Source organism: Zonotrichia albicollis, chromosome 17 (assembly GCF_047830755.1).
Source record: "Zonotrichia albicollis isolate bZonAlb1 chromosome 17, bZonAlb1.hap1, whole genome shotgun sequence".
Taxonomy (NCBI): Eukaryota; Metazoa; Chordata; class Aves; order Passeriformes; family Passerellidae; genus Zonotrichia; species Zonotrichia albicollis.
Genome location: NC_133835.1, coordinates 728402 through 755961, shown reverse-complemented (window position 1 = coordinate 755961; position 27560 = coordinate 728402). Strand labels below are relative to the sequence as shown.

Below are 27560 nucleotides of genomic sequence, written 5' to 3'. Positions count from 1 at the left end.
TGATGGATTGGGGCAGAAACTGGACCATATTCAACTTCACTTTTTATTGTTTGATATCCATCTAGACAGTCTTCATCTGCCAAACACTATGTACCCAATACATAGATTTTGCTACTGATAAAAAAAAAAAAAAAAAAAAAAAGAGCAAATAAATGAAGAGGCACTTAAAGCAGGGCGTCTTCCAAGATGGGATGACCTGACATTCAATATCCAACATGGCAGCAGATCACCATGCTGTGCTATTCTGTCCTTTGCTTTCCTCTTTGCAGTTCTCAGCCCCCTCTTCCATCCTGCAGCACTGCCAAGCATTGAGCACACATAGAGTGCGAATACTTTCCAGAACCATCTGTTACCCTTAACTCATTCCTGAATTGCAGTGCTAAGGATTTCTTCCCTCATCTGCTCTTCCTCAGCCACTACTTTTGTCCCCATTTCTAGATCAGGTACAAACACTGTGAGCAGCAGAGATCCCAGCCTGGTTCCACCAAGAGTTCCCTCCTCTGTGAAGTCTGACCATCTACTCCTCATCTTTGCAGCCCAATCTTTTAACCATTTATCCCCCCGTGATGGACTTTTCCTCAGTACCCTCTGCTGAAACATTTCAGTGAGGTCCACTAGACCACTCCACTTGATCACCCCTGCCACATACTTGGAAACACCTTCCAAGTACCAGGGGAGTCATGTAGCTCAGTTTTGGTCTACAAAAGCCATACTGGCTCTTCCCCAACATGTCACACCCATTTATGTTCCCACTTAATACTGGTTTCTGGAAACTTTGAAGCATAAGACATGAACCTTTGGTAAAGCCAAGTGCCCCTTCCATTCTGCCTACCGGTGAGACACTCCAAGAAGTTTGTTAAGCAAAACACGTAAGCCTGGTCATGCCCTTTCTCCATCTTCTCCCTCATTGCTCAAGAACCCACACATGTATTAGAGATGTTAAAGGCAGATGGCTGGCTGTTCCTCCTAGTAACTATTTCAGACTAACTGTCTATAAGTTTACCCAAATACTTTTTCAACCTGATGATGCCTTTTGCATCCGTGACCCCCAAGAACACTGAAATCAGAAGTCCATCACAGCTTGTGTAAAATAAATGGTCTTCTTCCTTTACGTTTCACCAAGTGCTCATAGTTCTAGGGTCACAAGACTTGGTAGAAAAAATTCAACTTATCCATAGAAAGGCGAAACACTCTCCCCAACTTTTAAAAGAGTAGGAAGGCCCTGGCAACTACCAGCCTGTCAGCCTCACCTCTGTGCCTGGGAAGATGAAACAGACCTTCCTGGAAGCTCTACTAAGGACATGGAGGTGATTTAGGACAGCCAGTATGGCTTCACCAAGGGCAAGTCCTCCCTGACCAACCCAGGGGCCTTGCACAAAGGCATCGCTCAGTAGACAAGGGAGGGGACAGAGATGTCATTTATATAGACTTCTGTAAAGCCTTTGACACAGATCCCGACAACATACTTCTCTCTCAATTGGAGAGAGATGAAGCTGATGAGTGGACTGTTAGATGGATAACAAAGTGGTTGGACAGTCACATCCAGAGAGTAGTGATCAATGGCTCAGAGTCCCAATGGACGTTAGTGACAAGTGGGGTCCCTCAGGGCTCCATACTGGGACCAGTGTTGGTTAATATCTTCATTAGTACATGAAGGGAACAAGTGTACCCTCAGCCGGTTTGCAGATGACACACCTGAAGGACAGGGCCATCCAGAGAGACCTGGACAAGCCTGAGAAGTGGCCCACGGGAATCTCTGAGGTTTAACAAGGCCAGATGCTGGTGCTGCATCTGAGCTGGGTATCAGTCCCAGTATTGATCCAGAGCGGGGCAGGAACAGATCGAGAGCAGCCCTGATGAGAAGGGTTTGGGGGTGCTGGTGGATGAGAGGCTGCACACGCCCGGCCGTGTGTGCTGGCACCCAGAAACCAACCATGTCCTGGCTGCATCAAAAGAAGTGTGGGCAGCAGGTCAAGGGAGGAGATTCTGCCCCTCCAGTCCCCTCAGTTCAGGCCCCACCTGCAGTGCTGCATCCAGCTCTGGAGTCCTCAGTGCCAGACAGACACAAACCTGGTGGAGCCAGTCCAGAGGAGGCCACCAGGTTAATCAGGGGAATGGAGCACCTCTCTTAGGAGGAAAGGCTGAGAGAATTGGGTTTGTTCAGCCTGGAAAACAGGAGGCTTAGGGGTGACATAATTGCAGCCTTCCAGTTCCTAAGGGGGGCTTACAAGAAAGATGGACAGGGACTTTTATAAGAGCATGTAGTGACAGGAAAAAGACGAATGGATTCAAACAGAGTAGGTTTAGATTAGATACTTTGCTGTGAGGGTGGTGAGGCACTGGAATGGGTTTGCCCAGAACAAATATGGATGCCCATTCCCTGAGTTGTTCAAGGCCAGACTGAACGGAGCTCTGAGCAACTGGGCCTAGTGAAAGATCTCCCTGTACATGGCAGTGAGTTGAAAGTAGGCAATCTTTGAGATCCTTTCCAACCCAAACCATTCTCTGATTCTACTACCTTCATAATTTGCATACCTTGATCTTGCTATGCAAGACTTTTCCAAACCAAGGAATCACAAATTTTATGCTCTCTCCTCATAAGGCAGCTGCTCTGTCCTTTAGTAATTTTAATTATCTTCACTGCAGTCTCTCTAACATCGCTGTCCTTCTCACAATGCAGAAATCAAAACAGCATGCAGTCTCCAAGACATGAACAAAGTGTTAAAGAGGGTCAAATTGATGTCCTCTGCTTCAGTATTAACTCCCTTGCTGATGGTGATCAAAACTGATTGGTTTATTTGGCAAACATCACAGACAGAACTGATGATTTCAGAGAACTGTCAGTGACTCCAAGCTTCTTCTCAAACTATAACCACTAGTTCTAGGCTGAGTCTCAAACAGGTCCAGTACAGGTAATTTTTCCCTGTTCACCATGTTTACCTACACTGAAGCTTACCTGTCACGTATCAGTCCACTTCCTCAGTTCTCTGAGGTTCTAATGGATTTCCTTCTCTTCAGTGAGCTATTCAACCCACTGAAAAAACTGAGGATCCTCTGCAAACCTGGCAATGTCACTGCATCCCTCTATACCTGAGGTTACCCGTAAGGTGCAAAACACTCCCAGCACCAGTTTCTCCGGCCTTGCTGCTGACTTCCCCAAGTTGAAAAATGACCAGTAAGCCCTGCCCTTTGCAGTCTATGCTTTCACCAGCTCTTTGTCCGTAACAAGACCCTTCCTCCGTGCCCGTGGCAACTCTTTCTTCAAAGCCTCTGGCAGAGAAACTTGCCAAAGGCTGTCTGAAAACACAGACACATGAAGCCTAGTGGTCCTGCTCCCAGCATGCTCATCATGCTCATCACCTCCAGCAGGTCTGTGAGGCAGGGGCAGGGCTTGCCTCTACAATAGCCCTTCTAACACTGGTCCAAGCAGCCGTGCTTGGCCATGCCTTCAGCAAACTTGTTCTTCATTGCAAAGACTTAGGCACAGGGGTCAGACCCAACAGTCCATGGAATCCTGGATACTCTTCACAGCCCTTCCCTAGCAGTGCACCTGCACAAATACTGAGCCACTTCTCCAATTTCCTCAAGACTCAACCTTTTAAAATGCTATTGCATTCACCACCACCAATTTATGTGATACCAAGGGCACTTTAGAGGCAGGATACACATGAAAGTATCTCAACAATTTCAGTATTAAGATCCTTTGGCACTCTTGAGTAAACATTATCTGTTCCTTAGTTTCTTATCAGTTCGTCTTTTGCTCTAAAGCTATTTCTACTGATGTTCACTGCAAGACCACTTCTCCAACAGTTCTTCTGTAGCAAGCTTGAAGTTTGCAAAGCTCCTCCACAGGAGTCAAGATGGCCACAAATTGTTTGGATTTTTTTGTGATAGCTTTATCTTCTGTGGCTCTCATGCTTTGATCTCTTCTCCTGCCAGTTTCCAAAAGGCTTCAATGCATTTGAAAGCTAATCATATTTGGCAAATTCACTCCTCAAAAGTCTTAATCTGGACCACCTTATTTTGATTTTACATGTAATCTGCTGAAATAGATAAGTTTTTGGTCTTCTTGCCCGGATACAACTTCCCCTTTTTGGTAAGCCAGCTTCTCATTCTACTGTCCTTTTCTCCTCCGCACATGTCCCTTTTTTTGTGTCTTTCTTTAAAAGGCCAAACAAAAAAGTCTGATCTGTTCTTAGTGGAGGTACTCATTCCTTCTGAGCTGGTAATATAACCACTAAATACTTCCTATGCTCCCTCTGTTCCGATCAACTCCTCTTAAGCCAAGGAACAGATCTCAGGTTTCTTCCAAGGCAGCAGACAGCCCCTTTTTAGCAGACTCAGGAGTAAACACCAGCTCTGGGGCGAGGCAGACAAGTCTCATTTATTTTACTTTCATGCTGCCAGTCATAAAGATCCCATCATAACCCCAGACTTCTCATTATTATGACTATTCAGCACATAGGTACTGAGTTTTCACAGGTAACTGCACATTCACAGTTTCCAGATGCCCAAAACTAGATATTTTTCCAGCTGGAAACCATATTACACAAACAAAGTAGCTCCTGAGGCACCCACCAGGTGAGAGGTAGAGGGGTCAAGGCTTCTCCTTCCCAGGAGGAATACAAGATGACATCAATGGGCAGAAAAGATTCCAGGAGAGCAGCACCCTGCAACAGCATTTCCCTTCCAAGGAACTGCCACAGCTTTACAGGTGGACAGTAAACAGCTTGTTTACTGTCACCACTACTGAGCACAGAGCTGTAGCCAAGGTTGAAACCAGCAGGACCTTGGTGGGAGACATACAAGAGACAAAAAGCTAGGCCCAATGGCTAACAAACTGCAAGACAAGTTTAGTCAGCAACAGGTTTTAATCTAAAAAATAAAAGCATCGTGGATCAATTATTGCCTGAAGCACAGTAAAAGCGAGGATTACATCTCTCAGCTGTTCATTCCTTTTCTCATCTTCTTTCACAGCTTAGCAAGGTGTAAAGTTGAAAGATGAAGCCCAATACTGCCCTGCATCTTGAGCAGCAGAGCGCTCTGCTACAAGAGCTACACCCAAGAAGGGGCTGGCTGAACGTCCCTTGTAGCAGCACCCAGTTTTCACAGTCAGCCACCCCAATATTGCTTTCTGTCCATGGGCCCACATACTGCCTGTCCTAATGAAAACTCACACTTCCCAGCAGGCCAACTGAGCAGTCCCAGCTCTAGCACAGACACATCTCACTGTTAAAGCTCTTTGTGCCACAGTTCACATTTGCCTTTCCCAGGGCAAACAGCCACACCATTCAGGAGGCTTTACAGCTATAGATTCATAGGCAAAGCAGTACAGATTCCTATCATAAGAAACAGACCCAAAATGGTAACTTCTGGGGAATACTGTTAATTCATCTAAAGTCCCTCAAACCTCTGCAGTCCATAAAACCTCTGGGTTTAAGCCAGGTCCAGCTGGAATTTGAAGGGCAAGAAAGCTGCACTGCTGGCAGTTCCATGACAAATTTGTCTGTTCTCTGACCACCCGCATGTCCTTGCTTGAAAAAATAACTACCGTTGCAAACAGCAGAGGCTTGAGCAAAGCAACAGGAATTAACTGCATGCCCTCCTTTGCCTGCACCAAGGGCCCGCCAAGTGCAGGTCCTGGAGGCCCAACTCCACTTTGCAGTTGGTGCCATGTGTCCCGGCAAGACCAGGGTAACAGAACTGTCTGGGCCAGCTGCAGTGGCTATTTTATTTCTCATCCAGAGTACAAGATGTACCGTGTATCAGGAGACACCCTAAAACAGAAAACTTTGCTTCTCCCCAATGAGACTCCACAGCAGCACAAAATCAACACCTCTGGAGCTCACCCAAGCCATCCAGGCCAGAGCAAAACTACTAGAAGATACTAATTTTTGCATTTCCAGCTGGGAACTCTGGGTACTTTCACTGAACCATTTGATGACCACCATGCTGTTCACTCTTTCCCACCTGAAGTCTTTGCTTCCTGCTCCAGGGAGAGTGGGATGGACAAAACAGCCCAAGGTGAAACTTCCCCGTACCTCTGCAGCAAGTACAACTTCACTGAACACCAAGTACCCAAAAAGCTTTTCTCCACATACAGACAGCTCTCACAGCTCAGCAGCAGCTTTGCTTGAAGTGAAAATAGTGAGTGATTTCATCCCTTCAAGACCAAATAAAGTTTAAGCATAAAAGTGCTCAGCTATTAGAGCACTGGATGGCTGACAGGGAGGCGTCATTGGACATCGAGAGGCCACCTTCCTAGGGAAGAGTTATGGGGAGCCAGAAAGGCTGAAATCACTGACATGCCCCTCACTGCCAAACTCATCAGCCTTCCTGGTTTCAAGAACAAGATCAACCCAAAGAAGTGTCACCACTAAGGAAGTTATGCCCACAGTATCTCTGCCAGCCTTCCTCTTGTAGCAGCGTTTAGAATTCAAGGCCAAAGTCACTTCAACAGCATTACATTCAAAGCTGGCTCAAAAGACTATGGAGAGGGAACAGGATGATAACATCACGGCACAATGGCACACTAAAACCAGAGTGGATGATTCAGTGATATGTTCTCTATGACCCCCTCCCACTCTTTCCCCATCCCCAGCACTCATCACGTGAGGCCTGCAGAGCTCCTCAAATCCTTCACAGGGATAACTCAGCCTGCTAACTAACAGCAGATGGTTTTCTCTTGCTTCGGTGAACTCAACAACTCTGGCAACAGGACCCAGAACCAGAAAAAACAAAAAAAGGTAAGGTGACAGCTTCACCTCCAGATCATCACTGTCTTTTTTAATTTTTTCTGCTTATTGCCATCCCAAACCAGACTTCTACTATGGAAGTCTCCAGAATCTTAAACATGTGTTTTAGACTAATTTCAAACTACAGCTTTAGTGAATTCAGGCTGGATTATCATACCACCACCAGGCATTTCCTCAGCAGCTTCTAAGACCTCTATACAAAAAAAAAAAAAAAAAAGAGTATATTTGCTTTTCACCATTATTTTCAGAGATTTTAAAATTAATTTAATGAAAATTAGAGTAGATTACTTCAGGGGCAAGCTCCCTCAGGAGTTTCCAAGCCAAAACTGCAATTCATGGGCCATTTGTACTCTGACTCAGGACTGCAGACGAGAGCCTAAGGGCAGCACCAACTCAAGCACAAGGTTGCCCTCTAAGCCCCAATGCTACTTCCTTCACACTCTTTTTACCAGGCTGATTAAATACAACTCAGCCATATCCCACCCAGACTATTCACTGTACTACACAGGCATAAACTGCCAAGCTCATACACCTCCACATTACAACGTGCTAAGTGTCTGTCCTCCGGACTACATTAAACGCTCCTCATGCTGGCTCCATTCCAGGCTCTGCACCTCAGCTCACAGCCATTTCACCATCTCTCTTTGCTTCACCTCATGTTGATCAGTGATGATCAAGAATACATAAAACCGTTGGAGCTTCTCCTCTCACCCTAGCTTAGAGCAATAAATAGTTGGATGGTCTAATTAAAAAAATCCCAAGCATAACTACTGGATCTAGGGAGCCAAGAAGAGCTAAACAATGTGGTTGATGCACAGCTGGATAACTGTAGATATCAAAGGACTATCAAAGAACTACAGTGTACACAAGGAAGAAATAGGTACAGGACCAGAAGAAGACCAAATATGGCATTTATCACTTTACAGCAAACTGACCACATTGAAACTAACAGCTGATCCTTGGGTTACTATTTTAACATCTGTAAGGAAGACTCAGTGCCTAGATTACAATGGGACCAGCCGCAGTTTACCTCAGGTCTGGAAACAGCCCTGCACTTGATATTTCCCACATGGCACCAATAGCATATGGGGACCAGCCCAGAGCAGATAAGACTATGTGGCAGGGTACAACTGTGCCAGTACATGAGCAGGGGGTGAGAAGCAGGTGCTGGAGCAGGTGAGGTGGCCAGGACCAGCAGGCAGATTGGAGTTCCCACAGTATGTGAGTCAGCCACTCCAGCCAGTGCAGAGGAACCTTCCAAGCAAGACTCCACAGCACAGTTCATGCACTGCATTCCCTGGGCCTGTATTTAATTATACAGCTAGAAAGTTTCCTGTAAGTTTTGCTCTGACTTTCCTTTGTGACTGAACATATTTTACACCAACTCATCCTTTAACCTTAGCCCTGGCTGCTTGTACACAACATATCGCACCGCTTCAGAGTCAGAAAAACCCAAGACAGCTGAACTCCATGTGGTTAAAGGGGATTTGCTGAGCTCAGTCTCAGCTCATCAGGCAGCATTGTGCAGGGATTTTCTTGGTATCACTAGCGATGGAGACAGTAAGCCTCTTTGTTTATTTTTTCCCAGATGAATGACACAAGCAAAAGCAAACAGAAAATACCAGACCTACAGAACAAAGAGGCTACCCCTGCTACAGTGCACCTGGCCCTGGGCCACAAGTTCATGATGTCCATGATCACACAAAATCCCACTATATTGAGTCTTTTCTGCCTCCGTAACAGGCTTCCAGGCAAAAAGCAGCAACTTTGTTTGCCCAGGTAGGAAACAGCCCCATCTGTCACAGCAAAGTGCCTTATGGCAGTGTTCCACAGCTGCAAAGTTACACACACAAGTGAACCCAGCACAAGTTTGTGTGGGGAACCCTTCCTGCTTGGCTTGTTTGGTTTTGGTAGATCATAAACCCTGCAGCTAAGAAAATGCTTGGTTTAGAGAGGCCCAGGACTGCTCTGCTTCAAGTTGAGACAGGAACACACAGCAAATCTGGGGAGCACAGGGTGCTCCCTCTTCATCTGTGTTGAAGCACTTGCCACTGAGGAAGGCAAAGCATAGCAAGAGCTTGGTTCAGGGAGCTGGGCACAAACAGAATACAAGAGGGGTACGAAAATACACCCTCCTTAGAGAACCAGACTTCTATTTTCCTCTAGTGGTTGATGAAGATGTCAGCAAATAATTTTAATAAGACCCCTTTTTTCAGAAGTTCTAGCACTCTGCAGCATAGAGCCATTGCTGGAATGTCATTCCAAGACCTAAATCAAAAAGAGACAAAAGAGCCTGAAAAAACAATAAACTTAGCATCTCCTGCACTTTAATCTTTCAGTGTGGTTTTTTCAGGAAGAATTTTCTAAAGCTGATATTGTCTACCTCAAGCCCCTTCTTTTTGCCTGAAGCATGTAACAGGGGGAGGCCATGTCTCCTTGCTATGCCAACATTCACCTGGGAATCACAGAGTGCTTTCCCTCTTCCATGCTTCGCTGCAACCAAACAATCTGAACCTCCAGCACTCTCATTTTAAGTTTCCAAAATATCTTTTGGCTGTGTGAGTTGCATAACCAAAAAATGGCAGCTGACAACGCACAAAGAAAAGCCTGGGAGACTAGCTGGAAGATAGTTGACACCAGCTACGCTGGAATTTACTGGGCTACACTCATCTGGAAACATAAAACACTTAATTCTTACAGCAGTAACTTCAAACTCACGGAACAGTAATTAGGATGAGAGAATATATGCCAAATAATGGTACCTCCAATATCCCATGAGACAAAGACCAAGCACAAAAGATTTTTCTCTTGACCTACAGTCTCTTCCAGATGTATGAGGCAGGTGGACCTCAGGGCTGCTGCTTCAGTTAATGCTTTCCTGCCACTCCAAGAACTGACTGCTTTAAGAAACTATCCAAAGCAGATTACTCTTCCTCATGAAAAGCACAAAACCCATCAAACAGACAGCTTGCTTCAATGGATACTCATGACTGAGCTACTAAAAAACACAAGAAATTATCTGCTCATTAAGGCTGTCTTTCCTACATGGGAACAGCCTTCCTTGGCAAAGGCAGGAATAAACATTAAATATGTAATATCGACAGCAGAACTCAGGAACCTCCTATGAATCCAGCTAAAACCAAAACCCAGTGCCTGTTCTGGAATTTCTTTTTATTACAGATAAGAGGCACTTCCTGAACTATTTGAATCTGCCTGGGGGACTTTTTATAGAAACACAAGCGTATACACGTCACAAGGCACAAATAATTGCACTCCACTTGGGAAGAAGGACTGATGGAGCCTAAATGGAACGTTTCAATTTCTAACCTATCTATTTGCTGAAAGCTTGCAAGCATCTCCTCCTAATTGCATCATCCACTGAGAAAGCCATTTCGGGAGTATAGCAGGAAAAGGAGACCACAAGAAGGAGGAAACACTGCTTTCCTTTGAACTTCTGATTAGTTTCCATCAAAAGACTCTGATCTGTCTGAAGGCGTTTCCCAAAGACCAGGCTTTATCTGCATAGGCAAACACTGAAGGTTTGACTGCCCCTTAGGAGCTAGCTGCAGGCCATGCTGGGCCTGCTGATGGAAGCACCTTAAAAAGGTTTTGGAAGCGATGGTAGACAGGACAACCACCTTGTCCTCTACAGCCCCTCTTCTGCTTCTGCCAGAAGAGCTACTGGAGGAAAACGAACTCCTGGCTTCACTTAAAGCCAGTCACCCCTAAAACATTTCATTCCAAGGAAACTTCCCAGGTAAGCTACCAGGCTCAGCAGCATGTTTAGAGGAGTAGCGACAACAGGAGCAAGCATATGGCAGAGGTCAGGTTTGCTGATAACTTCTCCCACCTGCACTTATTTCCACTGACTTTGCAGAGCTAACAGAGACTTTTGCTCTCGCAGTTTATTTACTGCCAAGTGAAGAACCACAATCCAGTCCATCCAGGAAAAGGCTCATTCAGCAGACAATAGTGGGATGACCTGCTGTGGGGCATGGCTTGTTCTGCACTCAAAGCTAGCTACAGAGAGGATATTTATTCATGGCCTTATTTAAGCCAACTAAGAAGAGGCTAAACCAGAACAGGGCACATGTACCCAGTTCAGAGGATGTGGAGGGCTCTGCACGGCACAACAGTGAGAGGCTTGGACGCCCTGCCAAAACTAGAAGACCTCTCTACTGTAAAGTCACAGCTGAGTTCAGACACACAGAGCCCATCAGCAGCTCCAGGGCAGGGTGATGAAGTGTCAAAGTTTTCATTCACTCCTAAATGGAAGTTGCTAAGAAACATGGAAACTGGTATTCATGCAAACTCAAAGCCTGAATTAATCTGAATTAACTAAAAACAACAAAGTAGGCTAAAATGACTCAAGATTCAATAATAAAATGAAGTGTCCTCATTGTAATCACAACAAAACACATGAATCCCTTACATTTTGTATAAATCAAATTAAAACAGCCAACCAGAACAGCAGGTTTCCTGCTGAACAAACACACTTAGTACCATTCCCAGCCCTTCCACCCAGCTAACATGACTTCAGCAACCTCAGTATTTCTGGGTAGGCTGGAAGATCTCCCTTCGCACACATCCTGAGGCAGTTTAATTGAAACAGCCAAAAGTATGCTGCTAAAACAGCAAGTCCAAACTTAAAAGCTTTCTTCTCCATAAGTAAAGTGACAACCCAAGTAGTATCATTACTAAAGCATTTACCCATCAGGAAATACAGATATGACATATATGACTTCCAAAAAAGGGTTAATGAATATTTATTAAATGGCACTGCCAGCGGAAAAAAACAAGCCACGCTCATGGGCCAAAAAGTCAGACTCCTATAGCTGTTTATGCTCTCTTACCTTTAATCGCAGAAGTAATTCCCTTAAAGCTGATTTTATGTATCTTAAAGCTCTTCCCACAGTCCCTCAACAATGCTAATAATTCTTCTTCCACTGCTCTCAGAGGAAAAAAATCCCTTAGTCCCTGATCTACAAAACTTTACTGGTTTGTTATCAGGCAGTTACCCCAATCCTGTGAAGGCAGCCCCAAAAGAATGGCAGAATGGATTTTAAAAATGCCTCAAAGCTCAGACACCAATACAAGGACATCCACAAGATGTTCTTACCCCTTAGGCAGCTCACTACAGGAATTCCAGGCTCTCCTTTCATCTTTGTAGCACACATTATATTTTTCTAGGAATCGAGTAAGTCAGTTGAATGGGAGGCACTTCTTTTATGTCCCTAAAGCAGGGCAGCACGAAGTAAGCCCTGTTCTGCACAGCATATTATGCATGCATATCTCCCATGAGGATTTCTGCTGCGAATCCAGTCAGGGTGAGACTGAAGTCAGACTTTTGCATCACAAGGATGACCTTAAAATTCTCTCAATTACAAAACACACCAGACGTGTGGACTGAGATCTCACTGCAGGTTATATTTGCCCAACTAAGGACAAGATACCTGTTTCAGCTAGGCAAGCCTGCTGTGAATACAGAAGGCATGTGAACTATCTGAACAAAACTGTGGCTTCTAAATCTGCATTCCTATAATCCACTGTAATCTCAGCATCCCTCCAAACAGCCTCCATCCAACTCATAGGAAGAGTTGTCTTGTCAACCCAGCAAAAACCAAATTCAAAAGCACTAAAGAGACAGCAAGGGATACACAGGTAAAACACACTGAAATCCAGCACAAGAAGCTTTGTACTCATCTGCACCAGCTACGGGAATGATAGCCTCAAATCTACAAGATTTTGTCGGCCTTTAGAGTTTACCCCAAAATGACGAATCTACAACCTCAATCTCCAAGCGCCTTTGGCTGTCACAAGGACAGAGGCAGAAGCAGCTGCTGTGAGGTGCTGCTCCAGGCAAGATGAGAGAATGCTGCTGTGCTCATCACTTTGCTCAGTCTGCATTCTGGTATTTTAGGGCCACCCTCAATGGGATTTGCTATCCCTTCCCAAGATGCTCCTTACAGACTAACTCAAACCCTGGTCTGCTGCAGGAGATGCAGAAGGAAAAAGAAATAAAACAACTTCAAATGCGAGAGAAATAAAAAGTTATTCCAAACACCTTGCATCACCAATGAGGCACTGAGTAAAAGGCCAGTGCAACTCTCCCCCATCCAACAAGAACGTGAGAAGCCGGCTGAAGAGAGAATCACACTGCAGGAATTTTAAATCGGTCAAGTATTTAACCTAGAATGAAAAAAAGACACCAGCAAAACAGCACAACTGCAACTGGCATTAGCAACAACAAGGATAGTGCCTCTGCACGTTCCTCCTGGCAGAATCAAACTTCATTTAACCACTTCTGGCCGACGATCCCAGACGCGGAGGGACCAGGAAGAGTTCTCCTTCAATGGGGTTATTCACTGGAGCCGTAAAATCCGCCTGAGTTTGTCGGAAGCCGGATGCAGCCTGGGAAACTGGCCTGGCTACCTGGCCCTCCATTTTCACTGCCAACAGGTGATCCTGTCTCCCTCCCCACTTCCAGGAGAGGACAGAACCCTCTCTTGGCCCTGCAACAGCCACAACCGATAGTATTTTCACTGTCATTCTGTAATAGCGCTTATTTTTTTAAGCGAAAGAGAGAAAGCTATGGGAGCACCCAGCCCAGCGAGCCCGGACTGGAACGGGCACAAAACCATGGTGTGCTCCCGACGAGCCGCCCATCTTTGGAGGTGTGAGGGCACCCGACAGAGTCCGGCCGCAGCCCCCGGGGAGGCGCCGGGGCCCGGCAGGAGAGAGGACTCCGAGTCAGGGCCGGGCCGGCTACGCTCAGCCGAGCTCATGGCCGCCCGCCTTGCTCGGAGGCCGCAAACAGCCCAGTCCCAGCCCCAGGCGGAGGCCCCGGCGGGAGCCAGGACAGTGCGAGAGAGAGGTCCCCCCACAGACAGCTCAGCGCGGCGGGAGGCGGCCCGGGACCACCGCCCCGCACGAGTCTGACCGCTCGGCACGGCACGGCACGGCTCGACTCGACTCGGTCGCATTTCACCTGCCGCGTCGGCTTCCCCGGCCTCGTCTCCACCCTAGCTGGGAGTTGCTCCCGGCCCCAGCCCAGGCCCCGGCCCCGGCCCCGGCCGAGGCCCACTGCCCCGAAGAGTGGTAACGCGTCTCTCCCCTCTCCCGCGACTCAACAGGTGCGTGGCGGCCGCACTCACCTCTCCGCCATGGCTGCTCTGCCCGCGAGCGGGGCAGGATGTGAAACCCGATCCCGGCCCCGCCCGGAGGTGGTGCGGCCAGACCCGGGACCCCCAGCCACTCCCCAGGTCCCTCTGCCGGGGGCTGCTGTGCTGGGACGGGGCGGAACGGGGCGGGGCGGGGCGGGGCGGAGCGGAATGGGGAGGAGCGGGCCGGGACTGTCCGGGACTGGCGAGGCCGGCGTCAGTGGTGGAGCCGCGGGTCGAGGGCAGCCCCTGGCGGCGGGTGCGGTCGCTACGGAACCCGATCTAGTCCGCCGAGCCCTGGCGTCGCGGAGCTCCAGCCCGAGGAGTGGAAACAAGGAGAGTGGAAGCGGAGCCGGGACATCAGTTTTGGAGTCGCTGAAGCCTTATTTGAGCTACAAGTCAATGGCAAAAGTTAGTGGTCGTGACCTCTTTTGTGAGGAAAGCCGTGGTCAGGCAGGTCATATCCTGCTCTCGCCTCGGGGGTCTTTTAGCAGCGCTGTAGCTGTAGGCCCCAGGTACGGCCTGTGCGCGCCGCTGGATCACAGCTGCACCGGTGAACCGTGTTCTCCTGACGCTGCCTCCCGCTGCCCTGGGCACATGAGGCTTTATTGGTTCTGCTCTGCCCTCTGGTACTCCCGACATCCTGCAAGAGCATGGATGGAAAGTGGCAAGGGGGACTTGAACCAGTGTGGAACACTAAGAGAGGAAAGTTCCTTGCCAGTGCTAGATGTTGAGCTGTCTCTGCTTCCAGCTGGGAGGGTACAGACCTTTGGGTCAGCCTGAACTGTAAGGCTGCCATGCTCTGGGTTTGCCTGGATTTTTTTTTTTTTTTTTTTTTTTTTTTTTTTTTTCCCAGCAGCTTTGTCTGGGCAGATTTTGCAGACTTTCTATTTCTTCTCTATCGTGAGCACATAGTAGACTGGTCAAAGCTGTGCAGGAATATCAGGTGTGTCTCCAGCAGATGCACAGATCCACCAGTGGCGTACGAACAGCATAGGTTCAGAGACCTCAAGAACTAGTAGAGCCCAGCTTCTCAGCCAGCATGAGTACTCTAAATAAACAAGTCGTGCTCTAAAGGTCAGCCCTGCTAGATCAGCTTCTGCCAGCCACAGCTTTGGGGTATGTCATTTGGTATGGTGGCTCCTGTATATCAGTAATTGCTGCAATGTGCCACTTCTCCCGAGGAATCCTTTACTGTCCTGTTATTCTGGAATAGAAACAATCCCATGTGGATGCAAATCCTGGGGGTTGAGCTGCCCAGATTCCTCAGATCCTATAACTAGGGGCACAAGACTTGACAGATTCTTGGTGGATTTTGCCACTAACAGAGTGGTTTGGAGCTCATGTTGCACCAGGGAGCAAATGTCTGCTACGGTAAGAAATTAGTCTGATCAGCTTATTAATGACGCCATGCCAGCCAATGGTCAGGGTCCCACCCAGAGCAACTGCACTCATTTTCAGATGGCATTTTGGCACTATTGAGAACTTGAGGGTAACTTAATCTTAAGACATTCCCATGAAATTCCCACTGCATTTTTAAATAGCAAATAGAGAGACAGTGAGATCATGGCTGCTGCACTTGTGGGCTGGTCACACAGCTGCACTGTGCTTATGCAGGGGCGGGTGGGGGAAGATTGTGTCTCTGCAGCCGGGGACCAGTGGCAAGTGGGGCCCCCACAGGGGCTGTGAAGCTGCTGGAGATGCCTGAGGTGCTGTGGGAAAGCAGGCAGGAGAAGTTGAGTTCTGTGGAACTGCAAAGCTCAGGGATTGAGGCACAGGCTAACAGGAAAGAAAAGGAGGAGTTGAACCAGGTCTGTGTTGAAAACAAAAATTTGCTGGTGTAGCTCTACTATGATTAAATTGGCATCCCTCCTTGTGGAGATGCAGATATTGCTTATCTTTGCCAGTACAGGTTATACCTGTCCTCAGGGAAACAGTAAAACTGGGAAAATGCTTATAGCAGCCTGACAGTCTCTGTCTGTTCAATGGCTCCTGTAGACACAGACTTAGTGTGTAAGAATTTTAACAGTTTGATCATCATTTTTGTGCCAGCAAGGTCTTTTGGGCATGCTCAAAATAGATGCTGGGGACATGGGAGCTTCAGGGCCTCAGCTTCAGGGCCCCCCAAAATGAGTGACCTGCCACAGTAAGTGGGAAGTTGGCTGCAAGATGGACCAGACAAAATATTCATTTTTTGCAACATTCTCATTTTATTTTGTGTATTTCAGGGCTTGATGATAATGTGTAGGCTGTTTTCCACCTACTCCTCTGGCAGCCTTGCTGAAGAACCTAAACATCATCACTTGGCTGCCACAGCTCAAACTCTTGGGATGTTACTCTGCACTAAGAGATCCTGTCTTTCTTCAGGCTAAAATGGGCAAACTGGGGCCTCTCAAGGACACAGAGGACACACTGACATGACATCTCAGGTCAGTCCAACTCATGAGCTGGCAGCTCTGTGCTGACCTGCACAAAGTCACACAGCAGAAGGGCATCAAAATGCAGAGCAAGGAAGCCACATTGAAGGCAGAACCTCCCCACTAGAGGAGGGTTACACACCTGCTGACATCAAGGATACTCTTGGGAGCAGAGGTCCCCACTGCTGGAGAAGGAAAGCTGGGTGATAGGAGGTTGAATTTTCTGACACAACAGACAGCTCTGAGGCTGAGCCTTGCACATAGGTACCGTCGATGCACTAGTGACACGGAGAGGGGGAGAGTAATCCCAGAGGGGGAAGAAGCTAAAGGAAAAGCTTCTTTTGTGGGAGCTTTTTCAGATACTTTCACAGCTCAGACAGTCAGGGGCTAAGGAAAACTTCTGCTAGTGGCAATAACACAAGGCAGTTCTTCTCCAGAGATACAGGTGGGTCACTGTGACACCTGCTTGGGATATCAAGCCCACCAGTCATGAGACCTGTTATCAATACACCAAAAGTGGCAGCAGGAGGTGAATGTGAAGTGACTTGAGAGCATGGAAAAAACACTGCAGTGTCTCTGAGAACAGAGGGTCCTGGCTCTCTTGCTAATAAAAGAAGAAATAGCCTTCATGAATTGTAAGACTGTGAACACCAGATCACTGTAAGATGCGGTAAGAGATCAGTGTTTCCAGACTAAACCATCTCGTTGCTGCCTGTACTTGGCTGAAGGATATACTGTATAACTGTGTCCTGGTTTAGGACAAATTAGGGGGAAATCTCCAAAAGGGAGCCCCCCAAAACAAAACAAACCTCCAACCACCCCTCCCCCAACACCGGGTTCGGGAAGGAATTCCTTGGAGGAGCAAAGTGGAAAACAAAACCTATTTATTTACAAGTAACAAAAGAACACTCCCCAACACAAGAAAAGAAAAGGGACCAGACTGTGTTGTGAGGGCGCCGAGCTTCTGTCGCAGGCTCCGGGTGTCCTGGACCTCTCAGGTCAGGTCCGGAGCCAGTCCAGTATCTTCAGGGGAGGGTAAGAAAGAGAGAACAAAAGAAAAGGAAAAAAAAAAAAAAACAGCGCAAAAAAAAAGCAGAAAGCAAGCAAGCAAGCAAGTGGCTAGCCAAGCCAAGCAGCCAAAGCCAAAAGCAAAAGTGCCTGGGCACACCCCCCCCCCCCCTCTTCCCCATCCGGCCACAGCAAGATGGCCGGGGGGGGGGGAAAGGCACAGCTGCCAGACACAACACACGATATTGGGATAAAGGCTGAAGGCTGTCACCCCATGACAAACTGTCACTGCAGAACTGCAAAATGAAGCAGCTTCCTGAGATCATGCTTGAATTGTTTCTCAGGTACTGCTCCCAAGTGGAAGTAACTGTATTTGGAGTTGTACACCTTTTCATAAAACTGCTCGTCTGGTGCTAATACTTGGGCATACACTCCTTGTCAGGAAATTGCAGGTGGAGGTCCTGGCATGAGAGTTATTTCTCATGTGGGGGTGTGGAATAACCAGTGATGCTAAAGCTATGGAAAGCTTAGGATTGCAGTGCTGCTGTCCTGCTTGTATGTCCCAGGCTGAGAGTTCTGGCAATCCCCAGGCAGATATACTGCAGATGTGAGCACAGTCAGCACATTGCCCTAGAGGTTTGGGCCAGGAGGCGCTGCCCTTGCTCTGCCTCTATTAACAAACTGGGTTGCACAGCTTGGAACCAGCCCAGTCCAGCACCAGACCCACAGCAACTGTCTTCCATGTACAGCAAGGAAGGGAGTAATAACTCCAGTCAGGTCTGACAAACCTTTGTTGAGAGACTGGTGATACTGGGAGTAGATGCCTAAAATGCCTGGCAAGGTCTGTATGGCTAGGCTTACAGCCAGCACTGCCTCAGTGCAGCTGCAGCCTTGGATCCTCCTTCCAGGGCACCAGCAATGGTGGGAGGATGAGTTGGGAAATGCTTCAGTGGGGACTCCTGATGTTATTTCTGAGCTGCATTTGAGCTCAGGTCCTCAGCCTTGACCTCACCTCAGCTTGTGCCAGGCCCACTCACTGGGTCAGCAGTCACTCAACCCTGGCTGACCCTGGTTACTGACACCAAACTCTCTGCTCCTCTTGCATGGTGAGTATGGCACTGTCGTGCTGTCACCTTGTCTCCTGTCATCCTGTCACATCACATCTGTCATCCTCTCCTGCCTCCAGCACCCCAAGCCCCCACGGCTGTAAGGGGGGACAGGAGCCGGAGCCAGTCAGTCAGTGTGCTCTTGTGATGAGGGAGCCAATAATAGCAAAAAACTTTCTGTGAAAGCCCTGTGTTAAATAGGTCAAACTACTGCCCAGATACTCCTATGAGTGTTTACATGTGGGCTCACCATGGGGAGCTCTTTGCTGCAACAAAGTGCTGGGCTGATTGAGCGGCACAGTTTACTCAGAGATCTCTGTCCTTGGAGATTTTCAAGGTTTGGCTATGTGAAACCATGGTTTATCTGATCTAGTATTGGTGAGGGTCTCATTTCAAGCAATAATTTGGGCTAATGCTCACCAAAGGTCCCTCCCAACAAACACGTCTGTAACTCCATATCAGGGAGCTAGACATTTGCACCATATGTGGTGAATTCTTCAGTATTTCAGCACAGATATCTTGTATCCAGTGTCTTAAAGACCTTATTTTATGGAACCAGGCTGACTTGGTTGCAGGTGTTGCTGGCTGAAGTTCTTTGGATTGTGTGCTGTGAGAGTTCTCTCTGGCAAATGGTCTTAGCAAGTATGAGGAAAAGAAAAAACATCCCTGCTCTTCATTAATCCTGTCTGTTTTGTGAAGATGATGATATTGAATAGCCCAGGACAGTCCTTTGGAAAAGGATAGTTGGAGATATTTGACCCTTTGTAAAAATACATGTTTTTGAGCATCGATCAGCAGGTTGTAGTGGTTTGGTGGTTTGTTTTGGTTTTTTTTTTTTTTCCCATAGCAGGCATGATGTAAATTTATATAACTAGCCAGGTCTTTTGCAATGGGCTTTTAAAAAATCATTGTGTCCTAATTTTTTCTGCCTTACCATCTTCAGCTCCTTTGCAGAGTAAGCAGCAGTACTATCGTGTTACTGCTTGGCAATGCAGCAGCTGGCTGTAACCCAACTGTGCAGTACGGGACATGGAAACAGATGGAGCAGCAAATGCTCTTTGTTTCCTCTCCTGCTTTCTAAAACAGATTGTGAGTAAAAACATACAGGGGAGGTTTTTGCCATCTTCCCTGCTGCTGTGGCTTCCTGGCTGCTGACAAAGCCATGGCATTATATAGCGGGGGTAACATCTCCCTTCAGCAAAGGGAAGCGGCGTCCTTTGAGAGGAAAGCTGCCAAGAGCAGAAGGGCATTAGATACAATGTCAACATGCCCTTGCATGGGAAGGAAGAGTGCAGTGGGTGAAATAGGTGAACTGAGCCGAGGGCCCAACAAGTCCTGCTTCTCTTGTTGCTCTGAGTCCTGATTTTGGTGTTCACCTGACCTTGGGTGAACCCCATCAGCTCATTAAACTGGCATGCATCAAAAGTGAGCAGTGTTTTGACAGGAACCTGTATTGGCCTGATGGATGATCTGGCAAGAACTGGGATGAGAACGAGGAAAGCAGCCACACTCCAGGATGGGTCAGAAATACAGGGGAGGAAGGTAGAAGTGGGATGTCCCTTGTGAACCAGATTGGCTCTGCTGTCCAGGGTAGTCCTTGTTCCAATACTAGACAAGACACAGGAAGGAGGTCCATGCTCCCAGGTAGCTTTCTAGGAGCCAAACTCTGAGGTTGCTGGCAGTGAAGGTCAGGAAAATATCCCCAGCAGAGGTTTGCCTGCCTTACTTCAAAATTCCTGTGGGATGAAAACTCCCCAAAATAAGGTACCTGTGTTCCTGACAGGTTTCCAAAGGACTTCTACTGTATCACAGCCTCCTATTCTTCTCTGTTTCTAGTAAACTCTGCTGCTCTCAAATACATTTCTGCTAAGTTGGCCAGTAGTGCTCTCTACCCCACAGGTGACCTTATACTCTGGAAAACATGAAACTGTTTCACCACCAGCAGCCTTGAGCTGGGCGACACCTGCCCAGAGCAGAGGACGATTGCTGAGAGGCCTGTGGCCAGGGCTTATGACACAAAACTGAGCTAGAACCGCCAGTGCACCCAAACAGCAGCATGAGCGGAAGAGACAGAGCTGTGCTGTTGGGAATTTAGCTGACTAGAGATTGGAAAAGTCCAAGGCCGTGGCTAATTCCAAGTCCTGCACCTGCAAGATAGCGTGTCCTTGGGCCTAGCTGGGTATGATAACAAGCGGACAGAGAGACGTGGGGAATCGGGAATGTAGGCCCAAAGGAATGAGGAAGAGTTGATGGTATAGTTTAACCAATAGATCGCTTGGCTTACAGAATATTCATAAACTTATTATTTGCTGCATAAGTGTCTGTTGCTCTCGTCAATAAACGGAACTTGCTTATCACTCATATTGAGTGTCCAAGTCTCCTCTCACTGACAAATGGCTCATCCCCGACAAAGGCCTCATTCTGCAACACTGTGCCACCTCCTTGTGCCTCCCTGCTCACTCTCCCGCTTGGCTGCACGAGCTGCTTGGCCCATTAGGTGGTGTTACATTTTAGTTAAATGGTATGTGTTATGAACAAAAATTCGGTTAATATTTTTTTTGTGATAAAGAGTTACAGGGACGCAGCCAGATCTCTGTCTCTGCTAGGGTTCTTAGTGCTTTGTTATTGTAATCACGGGTCGTTGTTGCTTATCTCCTCTTTTGTATTAGTAAAAGCCCTGGCTGGGTGGGGTGATGGCCCTTCCCCAAGGCTGTGCTCTCTTCCAGCACAGGGAAGACACCTGAGAGGGCGGGGGGGTTATGCAAAGTGACTCCAAAGACCAGAATGCTTTGAGACCTCGACTCCAAAATGCACAGAGAAAACCCCAAAAACAACGAGCCAAATAAGAATTGAGAGACTAAAGTGATGTCCAGACGTGAGGAGCCAAGTGCTGAGCCTGCAGAGATGTGGAGCCCCTCTCGCCCTGAGCACAGAGTCGTCCCGACACCGGGACCAGGCGGGACAGAGCCAGGGAAACCAAGATCTGATGGGGACATCACGCCCTAAAGGCTCCCAAGAGGACTGGATCCCCTGGCTCTGCCCCTGGTGGACAGAGCTGCGCATATCCTCCTCCTCTGAGTCGCCCTGGGAGAGGCGACGGGGACTGCAGCCCTGCCGAGCCACCCAATCCTGAGCTGATCACTTTTAATAAAGGCATTAAAAAGGAGAAGAAGTCTCCTGGCCCTGTTTATTTCAGCTGGGGGCGCTTGTCCAGGATAGCCACGCCGCAAGAAGACTCAAGACTGGCCATCTTAAACTTCAGGACCAGAGGGATCGGCTCAGGAGCAACGACGCAGAGGAGCACCGGAGCACCGGATTGGTGAGAAAGCCGCTGGTGGGGGTGGGAGACGTGCGCATGTGTGTGTGAATGAGACGAAGGCCGGCAGCCGGACCTTCGAAGTGAGAGCGGACCCCTCAGTACCGCGTTTCCGGACTCCTGCGAAGGGGCCGGCCTGGAACAGGGGGAAGCGCTTGGAATTAACGTGAGTGAGTCGTCTTCCAATGGGGAATAAAGGGCCCCCCCCACTCCGGGCATGCGGAGGGAATATTTGTATGCATGGCACGCACCCAAAATAGGCCCTGACAGAGGGAAGTCAGGCAGATTTGTCAGTCCCGAGAAGGATTCGGGTATTGGAATATGAATCCCAATATAACCAGTTAGATGGTGCCTGGGCCAGTTCTGACCCTTGCTGCTGGGCCAAAGGCAGCACTGTGGTGCTTTACTCTAGAGATACCTTGGCTGCTGGAAATTGCAGCGGGGCACAGACGCAAGTCCAGGCTTGTCAGGACTCCGTTTACCTCAGGAGAGAGAGCTTCTGGCGATGGTGAAGAGAAAATAGGAGTGGATTCTGCTGGAGGGTTGCCAGATGTTTATTCCATGGTTACAGAGATGTCTGCACCGGGGCAACTGCTGCCACCAGAATAGAGGCTGCATGGTCTCATTAACCTTTTAAGCTCAGGGCAGGGGAAGGGGAGGGGACAGGTGAGCCACCAACCAGGTGAAGGGGCAGGGTCTCAAGGGACTAGGGACACCTATACGGGCCAATGTCCCCCAGGCCTGAGGGACCAATCACACGACGCCTTGCTGGTATGTTAGCCTGATTGACAGGGCACACTCAGCGAGGGGCGAGGGGGAAGGGAGAAGGTATAGGCACACCTGGGAAGGGACCGGAAGTTTAAAACAGGACATTGCAACACATCGCAACATTCGGGTAGCATTTGTAAGTCTCGAGAAGGATTTGCGTAAGATTTTGTCAGTCCCGAGAAGGATTCGGGTAGCTCACAAGCCCTGCAGGCAAAAGTAAGTCCTGACACAGGAGTCAGGCACAAACCCCAGCGAAGGAGGCTGTGGTTTGCTTTTAAGTCCTGATGCGGTGAAGCCTAAAAATTGGCAGGTTAGGCAAACTAAAAATCAGGCAGTTGTTTTTCCTGACTGAGGGAGTCAGGCACAACCCGGATTCTTAGGCCGAGGCTTCGTGTGTTCAAGTCCCGATAGATGTAAGACCTGACGTGGGGAAAGTTGGGCAATCAAGAGATCGGGCAGTTGTTTCAGTATAAAGTCCTGAGCAGCAGGCAGAAATTTGAAGTTCAGTGGAGGAGGCTGAAGCTCCTCAAAGAAGGTTCTTTTTTGAAATTACCGGTCAGTAAAGGCACCTTTGGGATTTTTTACTGTTAAGACCTGGAAAATGGGAGGGTGTAATAGTAAAAAGACCGGCAAGAGACTGAGGGACATACCCCCCAGTAGTTCCCTAGGAGAACTGTTAGTAAAATGGGATTCTATAGAGGCCACGGAGGGATTAGATAAAGTGAAAATGATCCATTATTGTATGGAAGTGTGGCCAGAATTAGAGTTGCAAGGAGGATGGCCTTCGTGTGGGACAAAGGATAAGTGGATGTGTCAACAATTAAATAATTATCTGACAGCTCGAGGGGATACTGATCCTGAGCAATTATTGTATGTAGCTTGCTGGTTAAAGAGCGCTGTTGGGGATGAAGGGGTGCGAATTTGTAAGGTACAGAGGAAGAAAGAGGGGAATGAAGGAGGGGATGATAGGACTAGTAAAAGATGGGACACCCTGGATTATTTGCCTCCTTCTGCCCCTCCACCATATAATCCTCTTCTCCAAGCACCTCAAATGGCAGGTCCGGTTCTTCCCCCGGCTGCCATCTCATTACCACCTGCTCAAACTCCTCCTTCTACCTCTTCAGCTTCCACTATGATAAACCCAGTATCCCCTCCAGTTCCTTCTGCACCACCACAAGTGCCTACTCCACCTGCTGCATTCTCCACCCCTTCTCCAGCTGCACTTAATATTCACTCAGGCTCTTCTCCCCCTCCTATGGCTGTCCCTTTACCTCCTCCCCTAGTAAACAGCCGTCAGCAAATACACCTGCTGATGGGCAGAAAGTTCAGGGTAACCCAGATATCCCTCAAAGTAGTTTGGCATCTGAAGATGGGCCGTACTGTAGCACCAGATCCAAGACCTCCAAGGGAGAGAGACTCTTTCCCCTCAGAGAGGTTCCTATGGGAGGAATAGCGGGAGGTGTTGGCTTTGTGAATGCACCCCTAACTGCTTCTGAGGCGAGAGGATTCAAGAAAGAGTTGGGGCATTTAGTTGAGGACCCAGTGGGCATAGCTAACCAAGTAGATCAATTTCTAGGTCCAAATATCTACACTTGGGGGGAGATGAATTCCATCCTGAGTATATTATTTTCCCCAGAAGAGGTCCAGATGATTAGGGTGGCTGGCATAAGAATTTGGGAGAAAGATAACCGTCCAGGACCCCAGGTGCCATCCGGCGAACAGAAATTGCCACTAACGGATCCCAGCTGGAACCCTAACCAGGAGGAGGGGAGGAAGGCCATGATGGAATATAGGTCTTTGATAATACGGGGGATCAAAGAGTCAGTTCCCAAAGGAACTAACACCCAATTGGCATTTGAGGGCACACAGGAGAAAGATGAAGCTCCTGCTGCCTGGCTTAATCGCCTAAAGCTCAACTTCCAGTTGTACTCTAGAATAGACCCAGACACCCTAGAAGGTCAAATGCTACTAAAAGTCCAATTTGTTACCAAATCTTGGCCTGATATAAGGAGGAAACTGGAAAGGATGGAAGATTGGCAAGAGAAGGACATAAATGAGTTATTAAGAGAGGCATTGCAGGTGTATTTAAGGAGGGAGGAAGAAAAAGCAAAGGCCAAGGCTAAGATGATGGTTGCTGTAACTAGGGAAAGTGCAGGGGGGGCGGGTCCACCACCAGGAGGAGGCGAGGATAGGCCTCTTGTACTGTCAGGTGCAAGAGGGATAGAGACACCTCAAGGCCCTTTGAGAGAACGACATTGCTATTACTGTGGAGAGCCAGGACACACCAGGAGGTTTTGTAGAAAGCTCAGTCTCGATACGGCAATAGCCAGGGAACAAGATAATTTAGGGAAGATCCTTAGAGGTGACAAGTAGAGGGTCAGGAGCTTTATACTTTAGGGGACCCGATGCAACATCTAGACGAGCCCTTGGTAAACTTTGAGGTGAGACCCCTAAATGAAGAATTAGAATTTTTGGTTGATACAGGAGCAGATAAGTCCTGTCTCAACAAAGTAACATCTGAAGTTAGACAAAAAACCAGCTAGGTAGAAAAGATATCCAATAGCACCAAAACTGGCCAGTAAGACTTAACTTATAATAAGTGGTGTGAAAGTAAAAGGTACCTTATTGTTGTCTTGCTGTGTGTGTGAGAGTGAGTCACAAGCAAAGTCAGCCTCAACTTCCCGGGCAGGTGGGAAGGGGGCAGTGGAAGTGTGTGTGTGACCTGCAAACCAGACTAGTGCTCCCCAGATGTGTGAAGGAGCCGTAGCTGTGAGAGCGTGAGTGACACGCAGGCAGCCTCACAGGTGAATGTGCACCAGAGGCAACCAGAGTCTGGGCCCTTCCAAGAGGCTCAGAGACCTGTGGGCCAACCCCCAGGGTGAAGGGGGGGCTACAGGGACCTGTGATTATCTAGCAATAATGACCCAGTTTGTGTCTTGAAGGTGTGAAAGAATGTGTAAAAGTGAATGAGAAATAAAAGAGAGTGAATATAGACAAATTAGAATAGAAGTAATGTAGATTGTGCATTACAAGTTTTACCACATCTCCTTAGAAGGAAGTGTATTGTGCAAAAGAATGGTGTAAGGAAAAAAAAAATTAGGTGTAAGGGGTTGAAAGAAGTATTTAAGCTGTAAGTGAAAGTAAGAAACAGAAGCAAGAGATAAATAAATAAGATCTTGAAAAATAGAACAGAAAACCAGTGAATTAAATACACAGAAAAATATGAGAATAAGAGTACTTTGGGAGTTAAGTTAGCTGAGAAATACAACTCCTTGCAAAATACAGAGTATGTAGAAATTGATGAGAGAAACATACAAGCTATGGAGAAAGAGAAAATACTGATAACATTAAACAGAGAAACTGAGTTTTGATAAAATCATTAAATAGCAGACCATTAATGCCTGTGTTTGAAAGCCCATTTCAGGTACTCTTCATTACTAATTCGACTGTGAAGACCAAAAGAAAAAGGTTGGACTCACATCACTCTCACCCCCTGGCATTGGACCAGGATTCAACATCAAGTTTTTTTCCCTCTGGCATTCTGGCATTGGACCGGACTGCACCCCTTTCTCCTTCTGGCATTGGGCCAGACTCCCAGGTTTTTCCCTCTGGCATTGGGCCAGAGTCCACACCACTCACCTCTGGGCACTGGATAAGGATTCATCCACATCACAAGTTAATTCACCTGAGTATACTGGGATTTAAAGTTGACTCTCAGGAGGAAGAGTCAAAAAGACTGAACTGTATGGGGAAAATTGGTATCAGAGTTCTAACATTGCTTAAAATGCTTCAAAACTGTTCTGTGTAAACTATGTTGGTAAAAAGTTTAGGGCTGTAAATAAGTAATTCTGGTTTAAGTTCCCCAATATATTTCTAAAGATTCCAGGTTAATCCTCTACAGAACATTCCCCTAGGGGAAACCAAAATTGGTAGGGAACAGACCAAGAGAGGCTTAACCAGAGAAGGGGGTAGAAGGGGCTCTAAAGCGCTTGGAAGCTTCTCCTCAGTAAAATTCCCCAAGAGGCAAGGCCGGGTGGGCAGGCTGTGCAAGATGACCCATACCGGACTCTTGGGAAGGGTAGTACTGATGGCTCTGATTGCTGGTGGTGCTCTGGGAAGCCCAGCTGAGCTGTGCAATGAATGCTACCAACCCCTCTATGAGGAGGAAGTGAGCTCCTTGTCGAGAGTCCACATCAGTTCTAACCCTGATTGTGTTAACCCCTCCCAATTGGTCCTTTATCAGAAAAATAAGAGAGTGTATTGGATAGCACACAATACTGCCACTTTTAGGCAGCCACTCGTAAGAGAGTGCCCTATAGGGGAAGCCTGGTTGTGCTTTGAATGTGATGCTGCTGAAACAAGCTCAGCAGATCTAGTAAAAAGCAAAGAAATGGTGAAAATGGTAAGAAAAATTGTTTGTTACAAGTATTTATATGAGTGTACTGGAAAAGAGATAAACCCCTTTTGGAACACATTTCAGGGGAGCTCTAAACCCCTAGGTTTGATCTCATCTGGCAACTGCATTGCTAGAGTGATAAAACCAATTTTCTTATTACCCAAAGAAACCGGATCAAGTTTGGGAGTTCCTATATATAATGATTTGAGAGAAATTAGACAAAACCAGGAAAGTGAAATAGAAATTGAGAAAATCCAAAATTGTAAAAGCCAAGTTCAGACCCCAATATCTGTGTTGAACAAAGTCATCCGGCTCCAGGCAGTATTAAAAATAAAGAATTCAATTATTAGGGACATTTCAAACGAAATAAAAAGATTAGCATGTGCAAATAATCAAGATCAAACTCCTACACTTGATCCCAGTGGGTGGGAGAACTTGGAGATTTTCAGAAGAAATGTATGGGAAAAGGTAGTTTTTCTCACTGTGTGTAGACTTGGAGGATTGCTCTTTTTACTATGCTTATTTATCTGTTTTAGTAAAACAGTATTGGCTGTACAGACCAACCTGAAGAAACCAAGAAAAGTAACAAGGTTAAGTAACCATGATTGTTATGAACAAAAATTCCGTTAATTTT

General features: G+C 47.4%; 1 protein-coding gene across 1 annotated transcript in view; it reads right to left on the bottom strand.

Moving 5' to 3' along the window:
* Positions 1 to 14125, bottom strand: part of LOC102071142 (rho GTPase-activating protein 39) — a 52792-nt gene extending 38667 nt beyond the window's left edge. The window contains exon 1 of the mRNA XM_074553408.1: positions 13910 to 14125. Coding sequence (XP_074409509.1) covers positions 13910 to 13920 — 11 coding nt within the window. The 5' untranslated portion in view covers positions 13921 to 14125. The remainder of the gene's footprint in view (positions 1 to 13909) is intronic.
* Positions 14126 to 27560: the final 13435 nt, after the last annotated feature.